This window comes from Cheilinus undulatus, linkage group 22 (assembly GCF_018320785.1).
Source record: "Cheilinus undulatus linkage group 22, ASM1832078v1, whole genome shotgun sequence".
NCBI lineage: Eukaryota > Metazoa > Chordata > Actinopteri > Labriformes > Labridae > Cheilinus > Cheilinus undulatus.
This window is the reverse complement of record NC_054886.1, coordinates 19,632,853-19,654,918: the sequence shown is the minus strand read 5'-3', so window position 1 is coordinate 19,654,918 and position 22,066 is coordinate 19,632,853. Positions and strand designations below refer to the sequence as shown.

Sequence of the window (22,066 nt, the reverse complement as noted above, 5' to 3'; positions counted from 1 at the left end):
ATTTTAAATCATAAAGGATAAGTTTACATTTTTATACTTGAAGAAATCTGCAGACCTCATACTGATGGGCCAGTTGTAACAGAAATATGAGATCATCTTGCGAGCCGGATTTAACTGTTTCACGGGCCGGATTTGGCTCCCGAGCCTTGAGTTTGACACCTGTGATCTATAACATTGGTTCACAACCTGGGTTTGGGACCCCCTAAGGGGCCATGACTCCAAGACTGACATAATTAGATTGGTATATATCAATTAAGATCATGGCAAAACTCAACTTAACCCTCTGAGCCCAAGCTACTTTTTAACCATTTAGTCTTGTCTGGACTTTCTGTCTTAAAAGCTTGTAAAACCTCAGCCCTGTGATGCACAGTCAAGCTCAAGCATCCTTTTTTGTAGGACAACCTAAGAATATGTGTCCTGTAGTATTGTCACTTGCATTTTAAAAAAAAGCTATGGTACTATAAAGACAAAAGAAAACTAAACAAAAATTAAAACACAAAGGTTTTAATGTGTGACACACAGTAAACAATAATGGCTACAACTTTTTTTGCACAAACTTGTTCTCCCGTCTCTTGGGGACCTAAAAGTATAAAAAAATAATCATTCTATGACAAAGTCTTCAAAATACTGATATTTACAAAATAGGTCCTTGTACTATTTTTGGTGGCAAATGCTAAACTAGCAGAAGAAACAATCAAAAATGGATAAGAACATGGATAATTTAATATCAGAGAAACTGGTGTGGATTTAATCTTTAAATACCCCAGAAAGTCACCCAAGTCCCAGGCTCCCTAGAAAAGCTTTTGTAAGAGCTACAAAGTCATGAATAGCATCACTAGAATGGTTTTAACAGAGGAGTTCATGAGGGAAAAAAGTAAGTAGCTATGGCTTATAGTTCAAAAGTTATTAAACTTTATGTAACCTGATTTTTTCTTGTCATATATGAGCTCAGTCTCATAGGGGTAAGTAGTTTAACAGTACTTATTTTCTGAGATAATATGGCTTAAGAAATCCCAACTAAAGCTGTCTAGTAACTGTAAGCATATATATCAAGCTCTAGTGCAGCTGGATAAAACAGCATCAAATTGGCTTTTGATTTATTTATATCTTATGACAAATTTATAATCGATCTTAGAAAATATATTGAGTTTGAGATAAAAAAGACACACACACACACATAAAAAGACAAAAATATCTCTGCATTTCATTCGCAACATGTGGTTTAAAAAGAGGAGATACTAATCTGAATAATTAGCAAACATGCAAATAGAATAGCTCCAAGGCATGTATTGTAATCATGTGTTTCTGCAGTAATAATTCATCATGCTGGTGGGTGCAGGTGGGAGGGGGAGGCTGACAGCTTCCCCATACACATGGTCATAACCTCACCCATGATTGTGCCAATCCGACAAAGCTCGTACATTTGCATATACAGCACTGTTCTGTCTATAGCCACATGTAATCATCTGAACAGCCTTCCCCAGCATCTCCTGTGTCATCACAATGCAAATGTCAGCGGCGTGTTGGATTTAAAAGCATTCGTTGCTCGTATAGATTTCACACTGTGGCTCGGGAAGAAAAAAAGTAATTAATTTCACAAATTGAGTAAAAGCAGAGGTCGTCGCATTGTCTCTCTCTGCGTGGTTTCTGTTTGCCCTTCCTGCTCCTCGCTTTCCGCCCACACCCCAAATTACTGCCTGACCCCTGCTGTTCTGCAGTGTGGGAAACCCTGTTGGTATTGAAACGCCCACCATGTTTGCCCTGTGAGCTGGTCTGCGGGGTTACTTAGCAGTTCTCTCTCCCTCTCTTTTTCTTTCCAGGAACATAGACATGCTCTAAATGCACGCTCGCATTACGCAGCCTAATGTAAACCAGCATCCACCGCCACTTGACCTCGCTGTCAATATCTGTCCTCATTAAACACCATTCGGCCAGCTGCAGGTCCACTTTAAATGGCATCATTCAGCGCTTACCATATTACGCTTGGGCTCAATGAATGACGAGTCTTAGAGACGTATTTGGAAGATATACACAGGTCTAAGTCTGGACACCTATAAAACATGCCGCGGGTATTTAACCCCACCCTGCTTTTCTTAATGTTGCTGTCATTCATTCCTCTCGGGTTGCCAGTTCTGACAGCAATTTGGCAAAGTCAGGCCGTCACTGCGGATGCCACGGGCAGCAAATGCCGTTCTTTTATTCCTCCATATCAAGCAGGTATTGATTTTTCACTCATTACAGAAGAACATAAAAGGAATGGGATTTCAGAGCACAATGCCAAATGCCACACAAAATGTTACAGGGCATGGAAATCAAGTATAAAGAAAAGGTGAAAACGCAAATTTAGATATACATTTTTAGTCACCCTGTGCAAAAAGAAGCAAAAAAATTAGCATGCGGAAGGAAGCGATGGAATAATCTTGCAGCCAAGTGACAGCTGCAGAGGCCTCCCTAGGGCTCAGTATAAAAACAAAGTTAATTTTTTCATAACTGCTACCCTATTATCTATTTCCAGAAACCTTGTGTGGCTTATGGGGGAAAGTATAATCCCTTCCCTGGAAAAACAAGGCAAATAAAAAATCTGTTAAAAGCATTAAACCCAAGGCGTTATGGAGAATATCATCAGAACCATTTTCAAAGCGATCAAAGTTTTATGTGAAAGTCAAGTAAGAAAATACTAAAAGGATGCATTTTGCAAGCAGTAAAACTCCCCATTGTTTAATTAAAATCTGTTGTCTTTGCATCTTATTATGCCTACTCTTAAGGCAGGCAAAGATAAAGTGCAGCGACTGTACACCAAGGACGTGCTAATGCCAAATTGCTCAGGTTGAATTATCTGCCTGAACCTGTTTAGGACTTTTGCAGCCTTGCTTTGTCATTTATTGGACCAGTATGTACAGGACGTCTTTCTTAAGGGGCACAGAGAAATTGTGGAACTAGCTCTTGAATTCAGGAAACAAAAACAAAAGAAAGAAGGTTTTTTTTTTGTAGCATCGGGGTCTTTAGTGCAGTCTGACAACTCTGTAGGAATAAGACGGATTATAATGAGAGTTTGCAGAGACAGTCATGAGCCCCCAAGGATGTGATCCCTTGGCTTCACCATAAATTATTAGTTTGTTTTGAGTGAAATATAGTCACAACTGTTAGATGGATTATCATAAATTTGGTTCAGGCATTTATACTCCCCCTAAGATGAATTATAGCACCGTTGCTGGTCTCCTGGTGTTTCCTCTAATGCCATCATCAGATCTTATTCTCAGTTTGTCCAATATGTTAGTTTACACCTCAACACTTCCAAAACCTAAGCATCTTTGTTGGTCTCTGGCCTAATTCACAAAAAAGTTTAAAAATCAGGACGTAGAATTACATATTTTCTTTGGTTTCAGATGTTGTCTGCTAAACATAAGCATTTAGCTTGTTCCAGGCTTTTAAAAAATCAATAAAAATACATTAAAAAAACAAATGCCTAAAGATTCTTGAAGATTAAGTGTCCTAAAAATACTTCAGTGTGTGGATATAGAGAGTTGGTTTTTAAGGAGCCTATCCACTGCCACAGAGATAGAACTTACTACACAGTAAGTGTGCATGTAATTTAGCATGGCCTCTCTGCATGATATGCACTGTATGTACGCAAAATATGAGCACAGTGTGTTATAATCTAGCCATGCAAATAGAAGTAGAATGCATGCAATGGTGCTGCAAGTATTCACAATAATGTGAAATTAATGCATAACCTTGTGTGTTTGTAAACAAAACATATAAGTATGACTGCACTTAAAACCTGACACTGGCAGATCTGAATCCCTTTAAAACAAGGGGTCACCCAAAATGTTTTCAGAGTGCCAGATAGCGGTTATTAGTAGTTCATGAGACTGAAGTCTGATTTATGGAACTGATTTCATCTGACAAATAAAATGGTACCAGCGTGACTAAAGTAAAATTGCATGATCAATGAACCAATGAGTCACTTGATCAAAAGAAACAAACAAATAATTGAGCATTAGTTCTACTGACAAGAGATATGCTAGAGTGACATGATAGCAGCAGGGAAATAGGAACTGACACCATATGCTCACTGTGCAAGTAGCACCTAAGCCTAAGTGCTGACTGGCTAGTGCTGTGTGATATCTAGCCTAAACCAGCTTTAAATATCAGCCTATACTGGCTGTAAACATGAGCCTATATAGGCTGCAATAATCAGCCTTTATCAGCTGTAAATAGTAGCTTATATTGGCTATAAGTATCAGCTTTAATTGGCTGTAAATATTAGCCTACATTGGCTATAAATGTAGGCTTTTATCATCTGTAAATATTATTTTACATTGGAGATAAATCAGCCTTAATTGGCTGTAAATATTAGTATATATTGGCTACAATTATCAGCTTTTATCGACTGTAAATATTGGCCTATACTGGCTATACTGGGTTGAATATTGGCCTGTATTAACTGTTAATATCGGTCAATATCAGCTGTAAAGATTGGCCTGTATAGGCTATAAATATTGGCCTATATTGACTGCAAACTTGTGGGTTACAGCCTTATAGTCAGCCTTTATCGGCTTTAAGAAATGGCAGATATCAGCAGTAAATAAAGGTATGTATTGGCTGTAAATATCAGTCTAAACAACTTGTAAGGATTGGTGTATATTGGCTGTAAACAATGGAGATGGTCATTTGCCATAAAGGCTGTAAATATTAGCCTATATCAGCTGTAAAACATTGGCCTGTATAAACTGTAAATATTGGCCTATATAAACTGTAAATATTGGCCTGTATCGGTTGTAAATATCGGCCTGCAGCCTATGGTCTATGGCCTATGTCAACTGTATCAGCTGTTAATATTGGCATATTTGACCTGTAAATATTGGCCTATGTGGGCTGTAAATATTGTTCTACATTTGCTGTAAATATTGGCCGATACTGACAGAATATATATCAGCCTATCTTTATTGTAAATATCTGCCTACATGGGCTGTAAATCAAGATAATTGGCCAAGTTGATACTTAATGGACGCTTATCTAAAATGTCTGTATCCTATTTAAATATATCTGGTTTGGGATTTTGTATAAAAACTGACCTCAACTTAAAAAAAAAAGAACCAAATTTGGAAGTTTGTATTCATAATGCCTTTGGATTAAGTGTCATCTGTAACTATATTTTATTTTATCTACTGTACCTCACTGTACAGTTCTTTTTGGGATGCAGTTGGTTTATTTCTTTCCAAACTTAATCACAGGTAAACAGTGCTTAAGAGGAAGGAATATAAGAGCTATTTTCTCCACAATGACTGTTAGTGTCTACAAAACCTACAGCAAACAAACACTTTTCCAGCCTCTACCTCCACCTGGGTGAGAACAAGTAAATGCACTCACCCCTCTACATCAACTTCATAAAACAAAGACACTGTTCAAACTGATTTCCTTAATAAAACACAGCGTACATGAATCAGTCCTGCTCTGACGTTCTGAATCTGCCTGTACATTATGCAGCTCTAAATGAATGATTGACACCCGCCCACTCCAAAGCCCGCTTATATTTTCAGCGCTTTGAGAGGCGTCTCGCAGTCACAACAAAACAGTACATGCCTCAGTGGGCTCGACAAAGAACTTTCTCCAGCTTTGAAATATGAGCTCAAATAAATCATTTGTTTAATTAATTAAGCAAATTAGGCAAATCCAGGGATGCCTTGGCGGATGGAGCCGGTGCCCTGGCACAAGGAGATTAATTAAGTGGATCAGGGATGAGAACGGGGAGGATGACGTAGCGGTATTTATGTTGTTGTTTGGTTACACACAGCTAACCTTTGAAAACGGGTGCTGATGCCTCAATGTGAGCGACAGAGGGTGGTTGTGAAGTGCACTGTGGCCTTGATTCAACTTTGAGTGAGCTCTGCAAAAGTGTTAGGCTATATGACTGTAATCTGTGACACTCTGTGTTTCATAGTCTGTTTGCAGACCCTCCTCTTACCTGACCTTGATCTGAGAGTGATGAAAACAAAGACAGATGCAGCAGAATGGAAAAGAGAAAATTGCATTTTACATTAAAAAAAGCCACACTGCAAACAGCCATGGTGATAAAATTTAAAAAAAAAGGGAGCTCCAGGCCTGATGGGGGTGCCACTTGGAACTAGATGGTGGCAAATCATATCTTATGGCTTAAAAACTACACAAAACATCTGTAGTATATCTGATGGTTGTTTAAGTATTTTTGATCTGCATATCTTTTTATTTGCAGCCTTTCTGGGCCCATGTCAGCTACCATACACATGTGCTGAGCAGATGCCTCCCCCGTCTCGTCTATCCCTCATTACACACCTTTCCCCCCTTCACCATGATGACATCTGCTTCAAGACTTGATGTATGCACTGGTTCCTGACCATGAAAAATACATGTCAGACTTCACGCTCGCGTCCCCTCCGTTGGTCTGCGAGTCATCATCCATTATCGCCGCCATGTCTGCCGATTCTACAGGGCGGCATTAAGTGGGATGAATATGAAATCCTTCCTGGAGCATTTTGCATGCACAGAAACGCATGATTAATGTGCTGCTCAGGCGTGGCCGGAGTGTTTGGGACATTGCTTTTTCATTGTTATTCACGGCTACCAAAACAATGACAAGGATGGGTTTTACTTATTTTTCAACCCAGTGACCGCATCCGACATAGAGCCTTTTATTAATCTTGCAGGACAAGACCGTACACAGAAATCAAAGATGCACAACTCTGCCCACACACATCGCCACAGGTCCTTCAGTCCTTATGTTTCTGCAGAGACTTGCTGAGAAGAAGTCCACATTTGATTCGACCAGTTAAAGTGTCACACAGTTGTGTAAGAGTTGAGACAAGAAAAGGCAGATTAGTTGCTGCAGATGATAAGCTACCATGCTATGGTTATGTTTGCATTTTCCTGCACATTTGCTGCCATTATCATAGGTGGCACTTGCTGTGTGTCAAAAGAAAACAGTGTTTGATTCTGTTCATCCGTGCACATGCATTTGTACGCCCAGGCCTGTGTATGTGGACAAAAGGGACTGTATGGATCCAGAAGTAGGCCAACATCCCCTGGAGTCCACATCTCCAACACTCTCAGGGAGAAACAAGCACAATGACACTGTGGTGAATATTCCTACTGAAGCTCCCTACAGCTGCAGAACAATTCACTGGCAACATCTGGTCCAGTCCGCTTATAGCAACACTGCTGGCTTGGACGTCAAATTGTTCTTTTTTTTTTTTTTGCGCAATAAAACTGTCAGATTTTTTACAAGGGACTTCAACCACTTCATCTGGTGTTCAAACAAGCCTTGAATGCTCAAATGCAGTTCCAAAATCCGTGGCTGCTAGATGGTTTTTCAGTTCCGATGTCACCTATTCCTGCGGGATTGATGAGTGATTGATTGCCTGAATGTGAACGAAGAAGCAGAATGATTGATTTAAAGGACTGTGTAGGTTTTTGTTTTTGCACGTTTCAGCTCATTTATCATGAATCATGCGCCAACTGCTGCTCTTCAAAAATGGCTAAAACAGCTGTTCAGATACATGTGCTTTTTTGCATACATATTTTCGAAAAAACTAAAAGCAATGGAAGCCCTGAAGGTAAAAAATACAAACGACTGAATGCTGTATTGTTAAAATGATGTCTGAGGATTGTGGCTGAGGCAGCTGGTCCATTTTCTCCAGGGGGACATGACATCTGACATCTCTAGATGTCAGGAAGGCAGCCGTTGGTTAACAAAAAAAAAGGTCAAATCACCTCAGTCATATGTAACCACTTTGGTTTTGGGGAGTCAGACTTGGAAAAATGCAAAATAACTTGGAGAATTTGTAAAACAGTTGTGGCTGCCCCTCAAGGCAATTCAATTAATCTGTTAATCACCTAAAATTGAAGCACAGATGCAGATTTCAGTCAAGAAAACTCTCACTGAATATTTTATTGCAAAATGGACACATAGTTTTACTTGGGAGAGGAGGCTCTGCTCAGAAGATGCTCCCTGAGTTAGTCAAGCAGCATGCTTTGGCTTTCCCTGGAGTGCATGGATAAAAACTTCAATATGGACAGATACAATGCATACTGAATACAGTAAAAGTAGTTAAAAAACTAAAAAAGACTTAACACACAGTAAGACACATAGAAGAATCATATGGTAGAGCTGGTGGATCTCCTTTTAGATCAGTTTCCCAGGGAAAATGTGGGTTTTCACTGCAGTATGGTTTTTCATTAAAAACACATCAAACACACTGATGATTACTAGACAGCATCACTCAGATGTGCAAACACTGGTGCTACGCCAAAGAAATGGACGTACAACATATCTCTTAAAGCAGAGAGGTGTAAAAACATCACCAAAGCTAAATCTAAAGGTTATGTGCTCATAGTCGGGGGCCCCTTCTTCACATACCGTATGTGTTAAAGTGCTAAAGCCTCATCACAGTGTGTCATGTGTATATATAATCAAGCAGGAAGCCATGTAGTCTGCATTTGCAAACATATGTGATATAAAATGGGTCGTTCTGAAGAGGAAGTGTGGTTTTGCGATGGATGTCACCTTCAGTCAGTCAAACGTAAGTAACATTAGAAAGTGGAAGTGTTTAAGAATGACAGCAACTCAGCCACAAAGCCACATGTCAACCACTGCACATGGCACATGGTGTGTAAAAGCTGTTAACACTGCTGATTCCATAGCTGAAGAGCTGGTCAGATGACCAAATACTTTTGTCCAAAAAGTGTATATTTTACATATAACAGACGCTGTATTTGACAAATCTGTGCTGCTTTTTAATTTGTATCATTTTGTCTTGTTTTTCTGTCATTTCATTCAAAACTTGCATGCTTTGGGAAAAAAGATTCTGTGCTTTTTTAAAGTGTATTAAGTTTGTTTGAAATGTGCTGCATCATGCAAAAACACAACATAAACCTAACCTGCTATTACTGCATTTCCTCAGTGGAGAGTCTCTTCTGGACATGAAACCAATTCACATCCATCCCCTGTGACACTTTCTAATTGGAAGTTGCTGGTCATCTCAGTTATTGTTTATCCAGCCAAATAGGCCGTCGATGTTCATCTTTGAAATCCATAAACATGTATGAATCCTGTGTATAGATAGTCGGTGGACAAAAGATCTCCAGCTAAAGGACAGTATAGACATTAAAAAATGAAAAATAGCATGGATATACTGAGAAACTCAGACAGTAGATTCAAACAGACTGGCTTGAGGGACGCTTGCATGCCGTGGGATTGACACGTCTGTTGTAGACAGCACTTTAGAGTCGATGCTAATCAAATAAAAGGTCAAGAGGTTAAAACAATGAGGAGCAATAACACCGACCGCACACAACCTATTTACTTTATGGGTCGTTGCGTAGAGATGTGCTTGTGTGTGGCTCTTTGGAATAGTTGTTGAGGGTAAAGAGGGCAAGCTTTGCGGTTTAACATTTTTAAATCTCTGTAACAGCTCTGATTAAACGGCAAATAACAGAATAAACTGTATAAAAAGCCCGGAGAACACCTTTTTCTACTATTTTTATGCAGATTCAAGGAGTACAGGGTGGATCATAGGATTTTGTTGTATTTTATCAGTATGAGATGTGAGAACAGTATAGCAATCTCTCAGTGAACTTAAGTAAAACCATTACAAAATCTCCTTTTTGGATCAATAATTTTCCACAAGAAAAACTATGATACATAGAATTTTTACACTGAAATTTCTGCATCAATTCAACTTGACTGCTTCAGTGTTACATACAGTACATCTATTATTAGTTAAGCTACTTGTATCACTAAATAATACTAACAGTTTTCTCTTTATTTATTCAGTTTCAACATTTGTGTACAACTCAAGATCCCAAAATTACCATTGTATAAAGTATTTCCAATTAAAATCCGGTGATTTCTCCAGGCATGAGTGTCCATGTCAGACAGTCTGCTGCTGTAGAAGACTAAAACTAAGGAGATTTTGTCTCTAAATTTATTTTATTTTAGTTGGTTTTTTAAGGACAGAATTAAGCTTGAGTTGTTTTTTTTTTGTAAAGCTTTGTTTTTATTAAGCTTCAGTTAACTAAAATGAGTTTTACATTTTAGTTTTAGTTATTTAGTAAGTTTTTAGTTAACTACAACAACCTTAGTGCTGACATATTTGCCGTGTGTTTACCTGCATCGAACTGTGAACCTTCACAAATACAAAAAGCGTTACACCCCTAGTTAACAGTCCAATGTGCAATCATAATTAGTGTTCAATCAGATGTTAAACTATTTGTCTTGGAACATCCCTACTGAAAATACATTTGAGCATTGGTGAAAGCCCTCTATATAGCAAAAAAAAAAAAAAAAGCTTTTCTCCTCTAACTAGCCCATGTAAAATAAGCTATTCCTCCATTTTTAAGATCCTTACAACATGTAGCATTTTGAAACACCCCAATTTTGGGGGTATTAATTCACAATAAAAGCTAAAAATCTTCATCAAGCAAGTACTACAAAAAGCATGAACTACTTAGCCTTGCTGGAAATTAGCACATTGTCCCAACTTCCATTTTTGTCATTTCAACAGCAGTGCATCTATCCTCCATTATCAGAAGAAAGGGGTCTAGCTTAGTTTGAGTCCAGATGTAGTGTTGGCCAGAGACAAGAATAGAAAAATCAAAACAGCTGGACCTCAGCACTATGTGTGTTACAGTACAGCATCAATCACAAAATGATAAAACATTTGGAGGAACAGTGTTATGTTGGGACTGCTTCAAAGATGGAACAAAGCAGCTGAAGAAATCACAGCCTCCAGCTGGTGAACTGCCTGTGTCACAATGATGAACTACACTGATATTTAAGCAAGCAGATGAGCAGCATTCAGGACAGCCCTGGAGAGGAGAAACATGGACCATTTAATTTAAAACAAACAGTAAGAATGAATGTCACCTGTTCTCTTCCTGCTGAGCATTACGGCACCTATGGGTGCCAGAAAGTCTGCTTATATTAGCACCGGATGACAAACTGAACACAACATAGAGATATTACAACACCAACTCAATTCAATTAGCTTTAAATCTCCCATTAATGGTTTATGCCATATCAGATTAACACTGCAACGGCCTGTTGCCCCCCTCCCAATACTCCCTACATTTAAACCCTTGCTCGTTATTAAGAACTGCCCACTACGCCCACAAACCATCCGACCACCACCACAGAAGTCTTGTAATCTGAATTTAAATGACTTCATTTAGCCTCTGAAACAATCCACACACAGACAGCCAAAAAGGGAAACTCTACAAACCCACAGCGATTTCCCTTTACGGAGAAAAGAAAGACTTTTCAACTTAAGATCTTAATGCGTGAAATGATAAAAGAGCCCTTTTCTTCTGCAATTCTTGCATTACCAAACATGCGCTACAAAGCCAGCGCACTCTTAATGATTTTTTGTAAGTAATTTCAGTTCATTACAAATCACCAGGAGAGCAAGAGACTGAGCTGTAAGAGGGACAGATCTAAAAATAGGTTGAAAAAATCAGAAACACACACAGAGTGCAAATAAGAAAAGCAGAGACAAAAAGTTTCTGGGAGTTTTAAGGAGTAGAAAAAGTGCTAATTAGTGCGAGGAGGAAGACAGAAGCAGAAAAACTCAAAGGCTTTTGGATCAGGCACTTTTGTAAGAAAAAGGATGAAATTCCATTAGGCTTCAAAACAAATTCAAGAGGTGTGTTTGGTGCACACAGACAAACACGAGCTCTAATGAGACAAACTCACCCAGAGCGGCTGGTGCGAAGAGGCTGGCGAGGACAAGCAGGCGTGCGGTCCACATGGCCTCCTCCTCCTCTTACCGCCCCCTGCTGAAGGTCCCGGTTTAGGTCAGTCTTTTGCTGGCAAATGCCCGGATTTAGGTTCTACCTTTACGAGACGGACCGCTCCACTGCGCCGCTCTTCCCTCGAGAGCACAAGTCCTCCTATTCAGACCTCAGATACTGGGAAGAATCTGTCAAAGAAGAAGTAAAGTCCTGTTAGTTTAAGTGATAGGGTTCTTTGTTCATTTACAGGAACAGAAAAATGTGTCATTTCCAGTAAGAAACACAACAGATGGATGCACCATGGCTTTATCATCCTTGCACACAGTCCTTATGGCGCTGTGGGTTTCGAGTTGTCATCGAGTGACTGGGTGCAAGTTGCTCAATCTCCAGTCAGATGAACTCGCACCGGGTGTGACTGTGTGAATTCAATAATGTATTTTAGGATACTCTGCTGTTGTTTGTTGCTCATCGACTTGTTAACTCCCCCACCTTACCGACAAATCACTCCCACAGAGAGACAAGGAGGGAGCGATGGAGCGCATACTGCTCTAGGCAGATAAATACATGAGCGTATATGAAGGATATGAATGCTCCAGTCCTAATATGTATTCTTGTGAGGCCTGATTCTAATTGACGTAAGAAGCTCTGCGGTGTTTTCCATTCCTGTGGGCACCAGACATACCTTCACAGTTTGAGTTTTTGCACCTGTGGATGATTTCATATGGTCGAAAAGACAACCGCTGTGCTTGAAAGACTTTTTTTCAAATTCCTGTCAACATGAATGGCATAACAAATGCACCTTGAAAATATGAATGAACTGAATTGACCCTTGACCTCCAAAAATTTGTGAGGGATGTGGACACAGACGGCACAGAAAGATAAACGACATCACAGCCTCCCGAAAGAGAAGCTTAAAATATCTTGGTGATTGGCCACAGTAGGATGCTGGCCTCTTCTATGTTAACAGATGGCAAAACTGTCAATTAATTTTTCTCAAACATGGTTGGTCTGTCTACAAAGTTAGTTGTTATGACAATGATTCTGGTCCTGGTATTTACATTCTGATCATTTTAGTTTTACACTGTTATTTGATGCTGTTAAAAGTGGGTGTGAACCTCATGATTGACAGCTTTCTTGACAAAAGCAGCCTTTGAGAGTCTTCATTTAACCATGTTTGTTGAAATGAACAAAAGTCCATCAGTCACCAGTGAAGAGATTGGTGTGGAATAAGCTATAGCGACAGTTTAATCCCAGCTGGACTAAATTTCTTCATTTAAAGAAGAGCAAGCTATTCTCTACCGACTAGATTTGACGTGGAAATAATGCATAGGACTGATTTTTGTATGTGCAAAAAGTTTTGCTGGTCATTTTTTGGTGTGATTGGGTACAGTTTCAAACAGTGGTTTTGCACTTAATCAAACTTTTCCAAAATGTAAAAATTATCAAGTAATAATTGGGAAAAGGTAATTTGGGAATGCTGTTGTACGGTATCATATCATATTATATCCTATTGAACTGTATCGTATCGTACTATATCACCACATTGTATCCTATTGTATCGTATTGTATTGTATTGTACTGTATTGTATGGTATGGTATCGCATCATATGGTATTGCATCGTATCCTGTTGCATTGCACCATTTTGTATCACATCTCATTGCATCGTACCGTATCGTATCATATCATATTTTATCATACTGTACTGCATCATATCACATCATACATTACGTTATTGTACCCAACTATGCCCACTCCTTATGCAAAATGTAATTTAAACGGAAATGGAGTTGATACTTGAAAAACACTGAACGTCATTGGAAAAATAAACATACAGAAACAAAAAAAAAACAAAAAACAATTCAACGAGGATACGTTATTTTTTAATCTAAATTCTGATGAGATTATCCCCATCAAGCCCATATCATGCTATTAAGGTTAAGTCAGCTTTAATGATTAGGCAATCCAAGCCCCTCTATTATCCACTATCAGCCATGATCTGCCTCAGAAACATAATCTCTGCAAAATGATACAAGCCACAGCACACACACACACACACACACACCTACACACACACACACACACACAACACACAACACAGGCAACCTTCCGCACAAGCATTATCCTGCACATTAGGCATTCTATGCTGCATTTAATATTGCGGGGAGTTAATTCCATTGTGGGATGCTGGGAAATCTGGTTACAAAAGGTCAAAACGTGAGCGCCGCATCAAAGGACAAGGCACTGGGGAGGTTGACTGACATTACATTTTAAATACACCTCTTACAGACATCCATAATGGAGTTATGAGATGCTGTAAGTTCTTTTTTTTCCTTAATCCAAAAAAGATCCTACATTGAAGTAATCTGATCTCTTGGAGCAACTATTTATGGGTTTAGGAGGATGGCATGTCTCTGCATAAACAGTTTTCGGGTCAAAAAGCCTACTTTCCTATCAGCAAAATCAAAACTAGAACTTGAGCATGCACTGTGCTGTGCACTTCACTTCTCTTCATATATATACACGGTGACAGAGCTGTTAAGACATTGAAATAGCTGTGTGCGAGTGTATTTGATCACAGGAACATCCTTGAGAGTAAACAGCAGTGTTAATAAAATGCTGTGACAGCTGCCGGTGAGCAAAATTAAATATGACTTCAAATCAGATAGTGTGACTCCCTCGACAGAGGAAAAAAATGCATTATTCCTGGAATAATCACATTCAAATGCAACATCCAGACTGGAAGTTTATACCATAGGACAACTTCTAAATTGGTGGCAGAAAAAGTGTGAAAATACAGACCCAACTTCCTTTGAGATGTGGCTTTTTTAACAAAGTTTGCACCCAAAAATGAAGGAGGAAGGTAGCAGGAGATAGCAGGTGTTTCCATAGTAAAAGACAATAGGAACTCTGTGTGTGAGGTGGTGCCGTATCTCACAGCACAGCCGATAAAGCAGAAACTAGTCGCACAGGTGTTACTGAGAAATTATCACATAAAATGAAGAAAGCTTCACTATCACAGTTGTTAATTTGTTCTCGTTAAAAAAAAGGTGTGGGGTTTAGGTAGAGGGAGTGCTATCAACTGCCAAAAAAACACATCATAAAATACATATTTATAAGAAGGGCTTGGACCAAGTTCAATGGAAGAAAAAGAAAAAAAGACAGTGGTAGTCTGGCGTTGCCAACTTGTCTTGTATTCCAGAAGGAGCCTTATGATACATTATGGTGCTGACGTTTCAAGGGTACTTGTTCTGAGGGGGGATTTAGTATAACTCCCTCAGATAAGCTGGCCAACATTTAGTGGGGGCCGAGCGGCGACCGCAGCTTCTGTTCCCCGCCACATCAAGGAGACTTCTTCATCAGTACCTCGCCGTCTCCCGCAGAACTCCTTTTTCTAAACAGCCCATGATGTTGTTTTTGTTTTGGCGATGGTTTGAGCGCCAACGGATGAAACCTGACAGATTGAAGTAATTGACTTTTCTATCTAGTTAAAACAAAAACAGAGTGATGCCACAGTGGTTACCACAGGAGAGGGGGGATGCTGTCTCAGACTTGGTGAAAGAGACAAATGAGAGGCCAGGAGCATTAAAACATCCAAAAATAAGCAGATGCATGGGAATTTTTCCTACAAGTTTGACTTAGTTTACATAGATTCATTAATCATGTACTGAAAATGACAGAAACACCTCTCCAGTGAGGTGTTGAAGATGCTAATATGATTTTGGTGTTAAAAGCTAGAAAAGAAGATGTCTGTCTGCGCTGATTTACGACAAATACCGCTCACTAACATGGCATCGATGACACTCCTTGGCGCCAAGAGAGTCAAATGTGTGATGTTGCAATGGCTGCCTGTGATTTGTCAATGACACCACACCTGAAAGAGATCCCCTCTAAAAATACAAATCTGAATTTGTCTTAGCATTTAGAGCATCACCTGTGTACTTCTAAGTCACTTATTTCCTTTCTTGCTCTTTGTCTTGACTGAGAATCGTCCTGCAGTAAAACACAGCCATTTGTTTTACATGCTTTTTGCATAGACTTTTCATATTTAAATACACAACTACCAGTTTGCATTTGAGTAAGCTGTGATTTCTGAGCAGTATGGTTGTGTTCTCTGTAGCATCAGAGATAATGCACAGAAACCAGGGCTCATTACAGAAACAGTTATTACTGGGAGTACTATTATGTGTATTTTGCCTTTCTGACTGCTTTCAAAGAAATGTCAACTATAATGTATGAGTCACCACGCAGCATGCTTTATTTTCTTATCTAAGGAACTGACTTTGTGTCATAGCGATATACAAATGAGAATAAAACAGATCTGAATGGTAGCAGAGGAGTTTTACCTCGCTAAATGTCGTTTTACATTGGAGATAAATGTAGAACTTAATGTACTACTACTGGCATTTTGACTGAGATAAAAATAACAGGTTTTTGCTTTTGTTTTAACAAGTGATGTATCTTACAAGGTAGGAAATTTAAACAAAAATTCCAATTAAAATTTCTCTTAAAAAAAAAAAAAAAAAATCAATGTTAATCCTTTAAATTTTCAAGCAAATTCCTCTGAATTTCAAAGAAAAATTCTGTGAAAATGATGGCATACAGTTACGATTCCCACTCATATTAAGTGGATATTCTATTTACCATTAAATCATTTTATCAAGTAGTTGAGTTATTTTTTTTTTCCCTCAGAAAATATGGGTCTATAAAATGACAGCTTGTTTGTGATCTGCCTTTTGTAGTGTCCAATTAGGAATGGAGGTGTTTCATTTTTAATGATATTGATACTATTGATGAGATGATCAATGTTTTTAATCAACGCTACGTCAATACTTTTCCATCATCTGGTGGACAGATGAGATGAAAATGCATTTTTAGTTTAATTCCAATTACAATCTTTTTTTTTAAATGCTGAAAAAATACTTTCTACTTCTAACATATAGGATAATTAGAAAAGACATTTTAGCCATCACTGATATCATCAAAGGGTAAAAGTTCATAGAGGTCATGGTTCTGTTCATACGTTGGTTTTGGGGTCACGGTAGGTTCAGTTCAAAAAGGGACATAAAGTCATGAATTTAAAGGCTTGATTATGTCAATTTTGGCTTTTATCCTTTGATTTTGTGTGTGTGTGATGTTCCAATGCACATAAAGGAAATAAACACATGTATACCAAAAAACATTTGCAATGGTAACAATTTCTGGGAGAGATGGTGTATTTTCTGGAAAAACTCCAGGGGTGCCAATACTTTCATCCATGACTGTATATACCTGACACATATCCGGACAGATCAGCTGGAGTTTTATCAGCATATCTCTTAGTTATCCCTCTTTAACACCTCAATAACTCTTCTTTATATGTAGAGATAACAATAACACAGATCCACATCACCACCTGAGGACATTTCTCCACCTGTCACTTCCTGACCCGAGGAAACCGAAGATGATTTGCATTAATTGGGACGCGTTCCACACAATGCCTCAGCAACAAAGTGAAACTTGATCCTGTGCGTTATCTGATGAGGGCATGCTAAGTATGATGTTACAAGTCACGCCTGCTTGGAGCCCTCCCACGTAACAATATGTCATGAAGTAGGGATCGTGTTGCTGGGTTAAGTACCCCGTCTTAGATTTTCTACTCGTTCCATGTCCAGATGCTTATCATACCAGCAGGGAGGACTTGGTAATTTCTATGAGACAGACAGTGTGTTGATGCAAATGGAGTGTCTCATATAAAATGAATATTAATCACGCACGCTGTCTGCATACAGTATGATTGATGAGCACTCACTCGAAAATCTTAAGAGATGAGCAGAGATGATTAAAAGCAAGATGATCCTTTCCTTCTAGACTTGTGAAGATTATTTTTTCCACTTGGTTGAGCTTCAAAACCTCGCTGATGGTTTAAAAATTAACCGGTCAATTTTTTTAAACACCACAGAAATTTCAAAGTCTTGATTTTTTTAATGTGGACTCAAAGGTGTGGGAATCTGAAGGTGAAAGAGGAACGCTGTGTGAACATCCCTGATGCTTCACGAGGCATTCAATTGGTTTTCCATGAGGGACCCCGACACAGCCAGCCAGTGACAGGCAGATAATAGTGCTAACTTTAGCCTCCCCAGTCTGTGAATGGCATTACATGATAGGCTTGTTAAGTGTGACTGATGGCTCGGGTTAAATGATGGGACCCTCCCTCAGGTCTGCCCATAGAATTGGCTGAGCCGAGGAAAAAACAGCGAAAATGGCCCTCCCCAGCCGGGATTTATCAGTGAGATCAATGCATGCATGTTAGATCAGTAGCATTGGTGCTAGCATCCTGGCTAACAGCTACTTCATTCTGGAGCTGAAAAGTGTATCAAGCTACTGTTGGGGTCTGATGTTCAACCTGCTTCTTCTTGCCACTTTAAGGCCACTTATTTTCCCCTCTGTAACCCATTGTAGCCACATTTAAATCTTTTGTCGCCTCCTTTAACTCTTTTTGGCCACTTTTTAACTGCTTTTCACCATCTTTGCCCCCTTTTGCCCTGCTTAATCCATTTTTTACCACTTTTTTAACTGCTTAAGTGCATTTTTGCTGCATTTATCCTTTTTTTTCCATTTAAACACTTTTTTTCTACTCTGTGACTACTTTTCACTACTTAATTTCAGACAAATTTGCACTTGTAGCCAATTTTTGCCACTTTTGAATTGCTTTTCACCATTTTTTCAACCCATTTTGCCCCTTTTGCCGTGCTTGGCCTATTTTTGCTGCTTTTCCATTTTTGTCTCTTTTAACCAATTTTGGCCACTTTTAACTAATTTCTGCCATGTTTTACCACTGTTAGCCATGGTGGTTGCCTTTATCTCATTTATGCCACTTAAAACCCACTTCTGCCACTCTGTACTCACTTTCACCACTTAATTCCAGCCAATTTTTGCTATTTGTATCCCATTTTTTGCCACTTTTTAACTGCTTTTCTGCATTTTTCCCCATCCATTTTTACCACTATTGCCTTGTTTAGCCCATTTTAGTCACTATCTCATTTTTGTTACACTTATTTTTGCCTCTTTTAACTGATATCTGCCACTTTTGAACTGCTTTTCACAATTTTTCCACCCAGTTTTGCCACTTTTGCCTTCATTAGCCCATTTTTGCCGCATTGATCCATTTGATGTCATTTTCACTCTATTTTCCTACTCTGTACCCACTTTTTAAGTTCTTAATTTCAGCCAATTTTTGATACTTGTAACCCATTTTTACCGCTTTTTCAATTTTTTTTTTTTTTTTATTATCTCTTTTCACAACTGATAAATTAATTTTCCCTTGAAGTATTTCAGTTCCTTCTCATTTATTCTCTGGCATCCAGGCGTGTGTGCACATCGTGCTTAGCTGAAGTCTGACATTACTTTCCAGTGGTTTAGTTCAATGTGTCAATGCATTGTTAACATTTCCAAAAATATCATACTGTTCCTACTTGCTTCTGTGTGCACAATGCCATCACAGCCCAGCCTAATCACACAAAACACTTCGTAACTTCAAAATAATGAAAACGCAACCCATTAAGAGAAAACTGCAAGCAAACGCAGTAAAACAAATCAAATAATCTAAATATTGAACTGCACACATGCCATCAATAAGGATATATACGTTTACACAGAGTGGAGAAATAAAAGGCCTAAGCGGATGTAAAGTTGGGGTGAATAAATGCAGATAGATGCATCATTTAAAGGCAGGGCAAATGTGCCTAGAGACAGTTCTCCATTATAATGCAAAGCTCAGACACTATCCATTTTCCATGTCTTCCTTCTTCCTATCCTCCCTCTCTCTTTACTCCCGGCATATCTCGTCTAATGCAGCACAAATGGCTGCCAGACAAAGGAAGAAGAAGAGGAAGAGGCGGGTAATAAGCAGGAGAGGGAAGAGAGAGAGATGGACTTTCAAGAACTGGGGAAGGGAGGAGTGTAAAGGAATGAAAGATGGAGGATAAGTGAGAGGGAGGACACATATGGGGAGAAAGACGGATGAAATGGATACTAAGACGAATGCAAAAGCAGACAAAGACTGAGACGTAAAGGGAAATTATATTAGCTTATATCTGAAGGTCATTTATCGCCGTGTCAGGGAGTCTAACGTACAGCCTTTACCTCAGCTGTTGTTGCTATAGCGGCTCAGGTGGGCAGGTTACCATGACAACCGTACCTGTTGGACATTAATCACCTACCAGAAGCAATTGGCATGCTGTGCCCACAAACACCTAGAGTCATTATGTGGCCAAGCCTGATTCTGAATGTGAGCTAAAAGGCAGCTGATCCTCAAGCAGAAAGACTCCCAATCATGTAACAAAGAAAGAAGTATGAGTTAACACACTGTGACCTCATAGGTTTGTCCCTTGCACCGTATGGATTTATTTTTAGACAGCTGCATCAATATATTGCCAATGTATTGTGCTGATATGTGCAATTTTCAATGACATGAGATGGCAGTATTGGCAGGGTTATATGTATGATAGATAGTGGATAAAATGACCTCATGTGTGTTGCCATAGCTTTTATGAGGTAGGACATGGTTAAAGGCACAGCACTGGGGAAGGCCTCTAATGTTAAACTCACACTGATATACTACAGTGATGGATTACTCTGAAATCATATTCACCATCTACTCTGGATGGAATGTGGTGGAGCAAAATAAAAAATAAATATTTATACAATCAAATACACTTTAGCTGATGAAACACGTTAATGCTTGCCTCTCTATGGGCCAACACTGCTATAGTTTATGAATGGTGGAGCTTGTTTTAGGCTGTTTTTTAGGGTTTGGGCTAGGCCCCTTATCTCCAGTGGAAGGCAGTTTTAAGGCTGCGTGTCATTAGCCAGCTTTTTCTGCGCTGCTAACGCTTGGGACCACATTTGTTTCCCACCAGTGCTTACTTTTGCTATGTTACAAAAAAAGTATCCTGCTTTCCTTGATAAAATCATTAAGGTTGTTTTAAAATAGCTCTATGTGCTTCATATTTCCAAATTTCAAGGAAAAATCATGAAGAAGACAAGCAGATAATGTAAAGGAATCCTGTTCTTAAACAGTCAGCAACAGCAGACCTGCCCTCGAACTACCCTCGAAAAAAGATGAATCAGATTGGTTCCTCTTCTGTTATTCTCAAAAGTCCCGGCCATTCTTGATTTTGATTGGCTAGTGAGGGAGAGTTAATAGTGACAAGTGCAGTGCTGTCCCAAAAGTTGAACGGTTTTTCAACTGTGAGCAAAGCGCGGCAACAGCTGAGGGTGTTTAGTCTGCCCAGGGTCCCAAGCACACAGAACACTAGACCATACTGGTTTGGAATTAAGAACATGCGCTGCCAGTGTGAAAAAGCCAGCTATTGACACAGGCCCAATGCTTCAGCATACCAAGCCGTTCTGTTCAATGCTATGCTTCCAACTTTGTGGCAACAGTTTTGGGAAGGCCCTTTTCTATTCTAACATGACTGTGCACCAGTGCAAAAGCAAGGACTATAAAGACATGGTTTGGTGAGCCCCCCACAGAGCCATAACCTCAAGCCCATTTCGCACCTTTGGCATTAAGTAGAAAGAAATTGCTAGCCAGGCCTTCTCATCAAAAATCAGTGCCTGGTCTCAGAAATGTTCTACAGAATGAATGGGCACAAATTCCAACAAGGACTCTTAAAAATTTTGTTGGAAACCTTCTGAAGAAGAGTTGAAGCTGTTGCAGCTGCAAAAAAAGGGTGCTGACTCCATATCAAAGTGCATGTATTTGAATACAAAGTCATTATAGTCCCTGCTGGCATAATGGCCAGACTGCCAAATACTTTTGTCCATATAGTTTGTATGTGAAATAGCCTCTTATAAGTCAAAGTTAGGGATGACCTGTTTGGAATAAACTTGAGAGCATGGTGTGACTATTTGGCTTGGTATTTATACCTTTAAAGTGCAAATATAAAGGCCATATGGCATGAGATCTGTAAAAGCTATAGCTGTAAATGCTTAAAAATAGATCATTCATTTTCAGAACGGCATGCTGGTTCATCTTAGACAAAGCTTTCTTCTGTTTCCACTATTTCATTATGGACAGCATATGGTTAAAGGATGGTGTAAACCACATGGACTATTGTCTTTCACTGGGTACAAAGACACACAATAAAAGACACACCCTGCCACACGTGAAACAAAGCCCAACCAGGTCGTTTTTCTAATTACAGCTATCATTTTCCTGCACAGCCTGAACTCTGTTTAGCCATGTTTGGAGGGCATCTGCTCCATTTATTTTTCTTTTTATTTGTATGTGACTTTTCAGGTCTCAATTTCCCTTCA

The 22,066-nt window shown here is 39.2% G+C and overlaps 1 protein-coding gene across 2 annotated transcripts in view; it reads right to left on the bottom strand.

Moving 5' to 3' along the window:
- The window catches only part of LOC121504417 (adhesion G protein-coupled receptor L3-like), a 361,289-nt gene that overhangs the window by 239,519 nt on the left and 99,704 nt on the right, over nt 1-22,066 (bottom strand). For both annotated transcript variants that reach the window (XM_041779142.1, XM_041779143.1), the window contains one exon: nt 11,729-11,954. In XM_041779142.1, coding sequence (XP_041635076.1) covers nt 11,729-11,783 — 55 coding nt within the window. In that variant the 5' untranslated portion in view covers nt 11,784-11,954. The remainder of the gene's footprint in view (nt 1-11,728; nt 11,955-22,066) is intronic.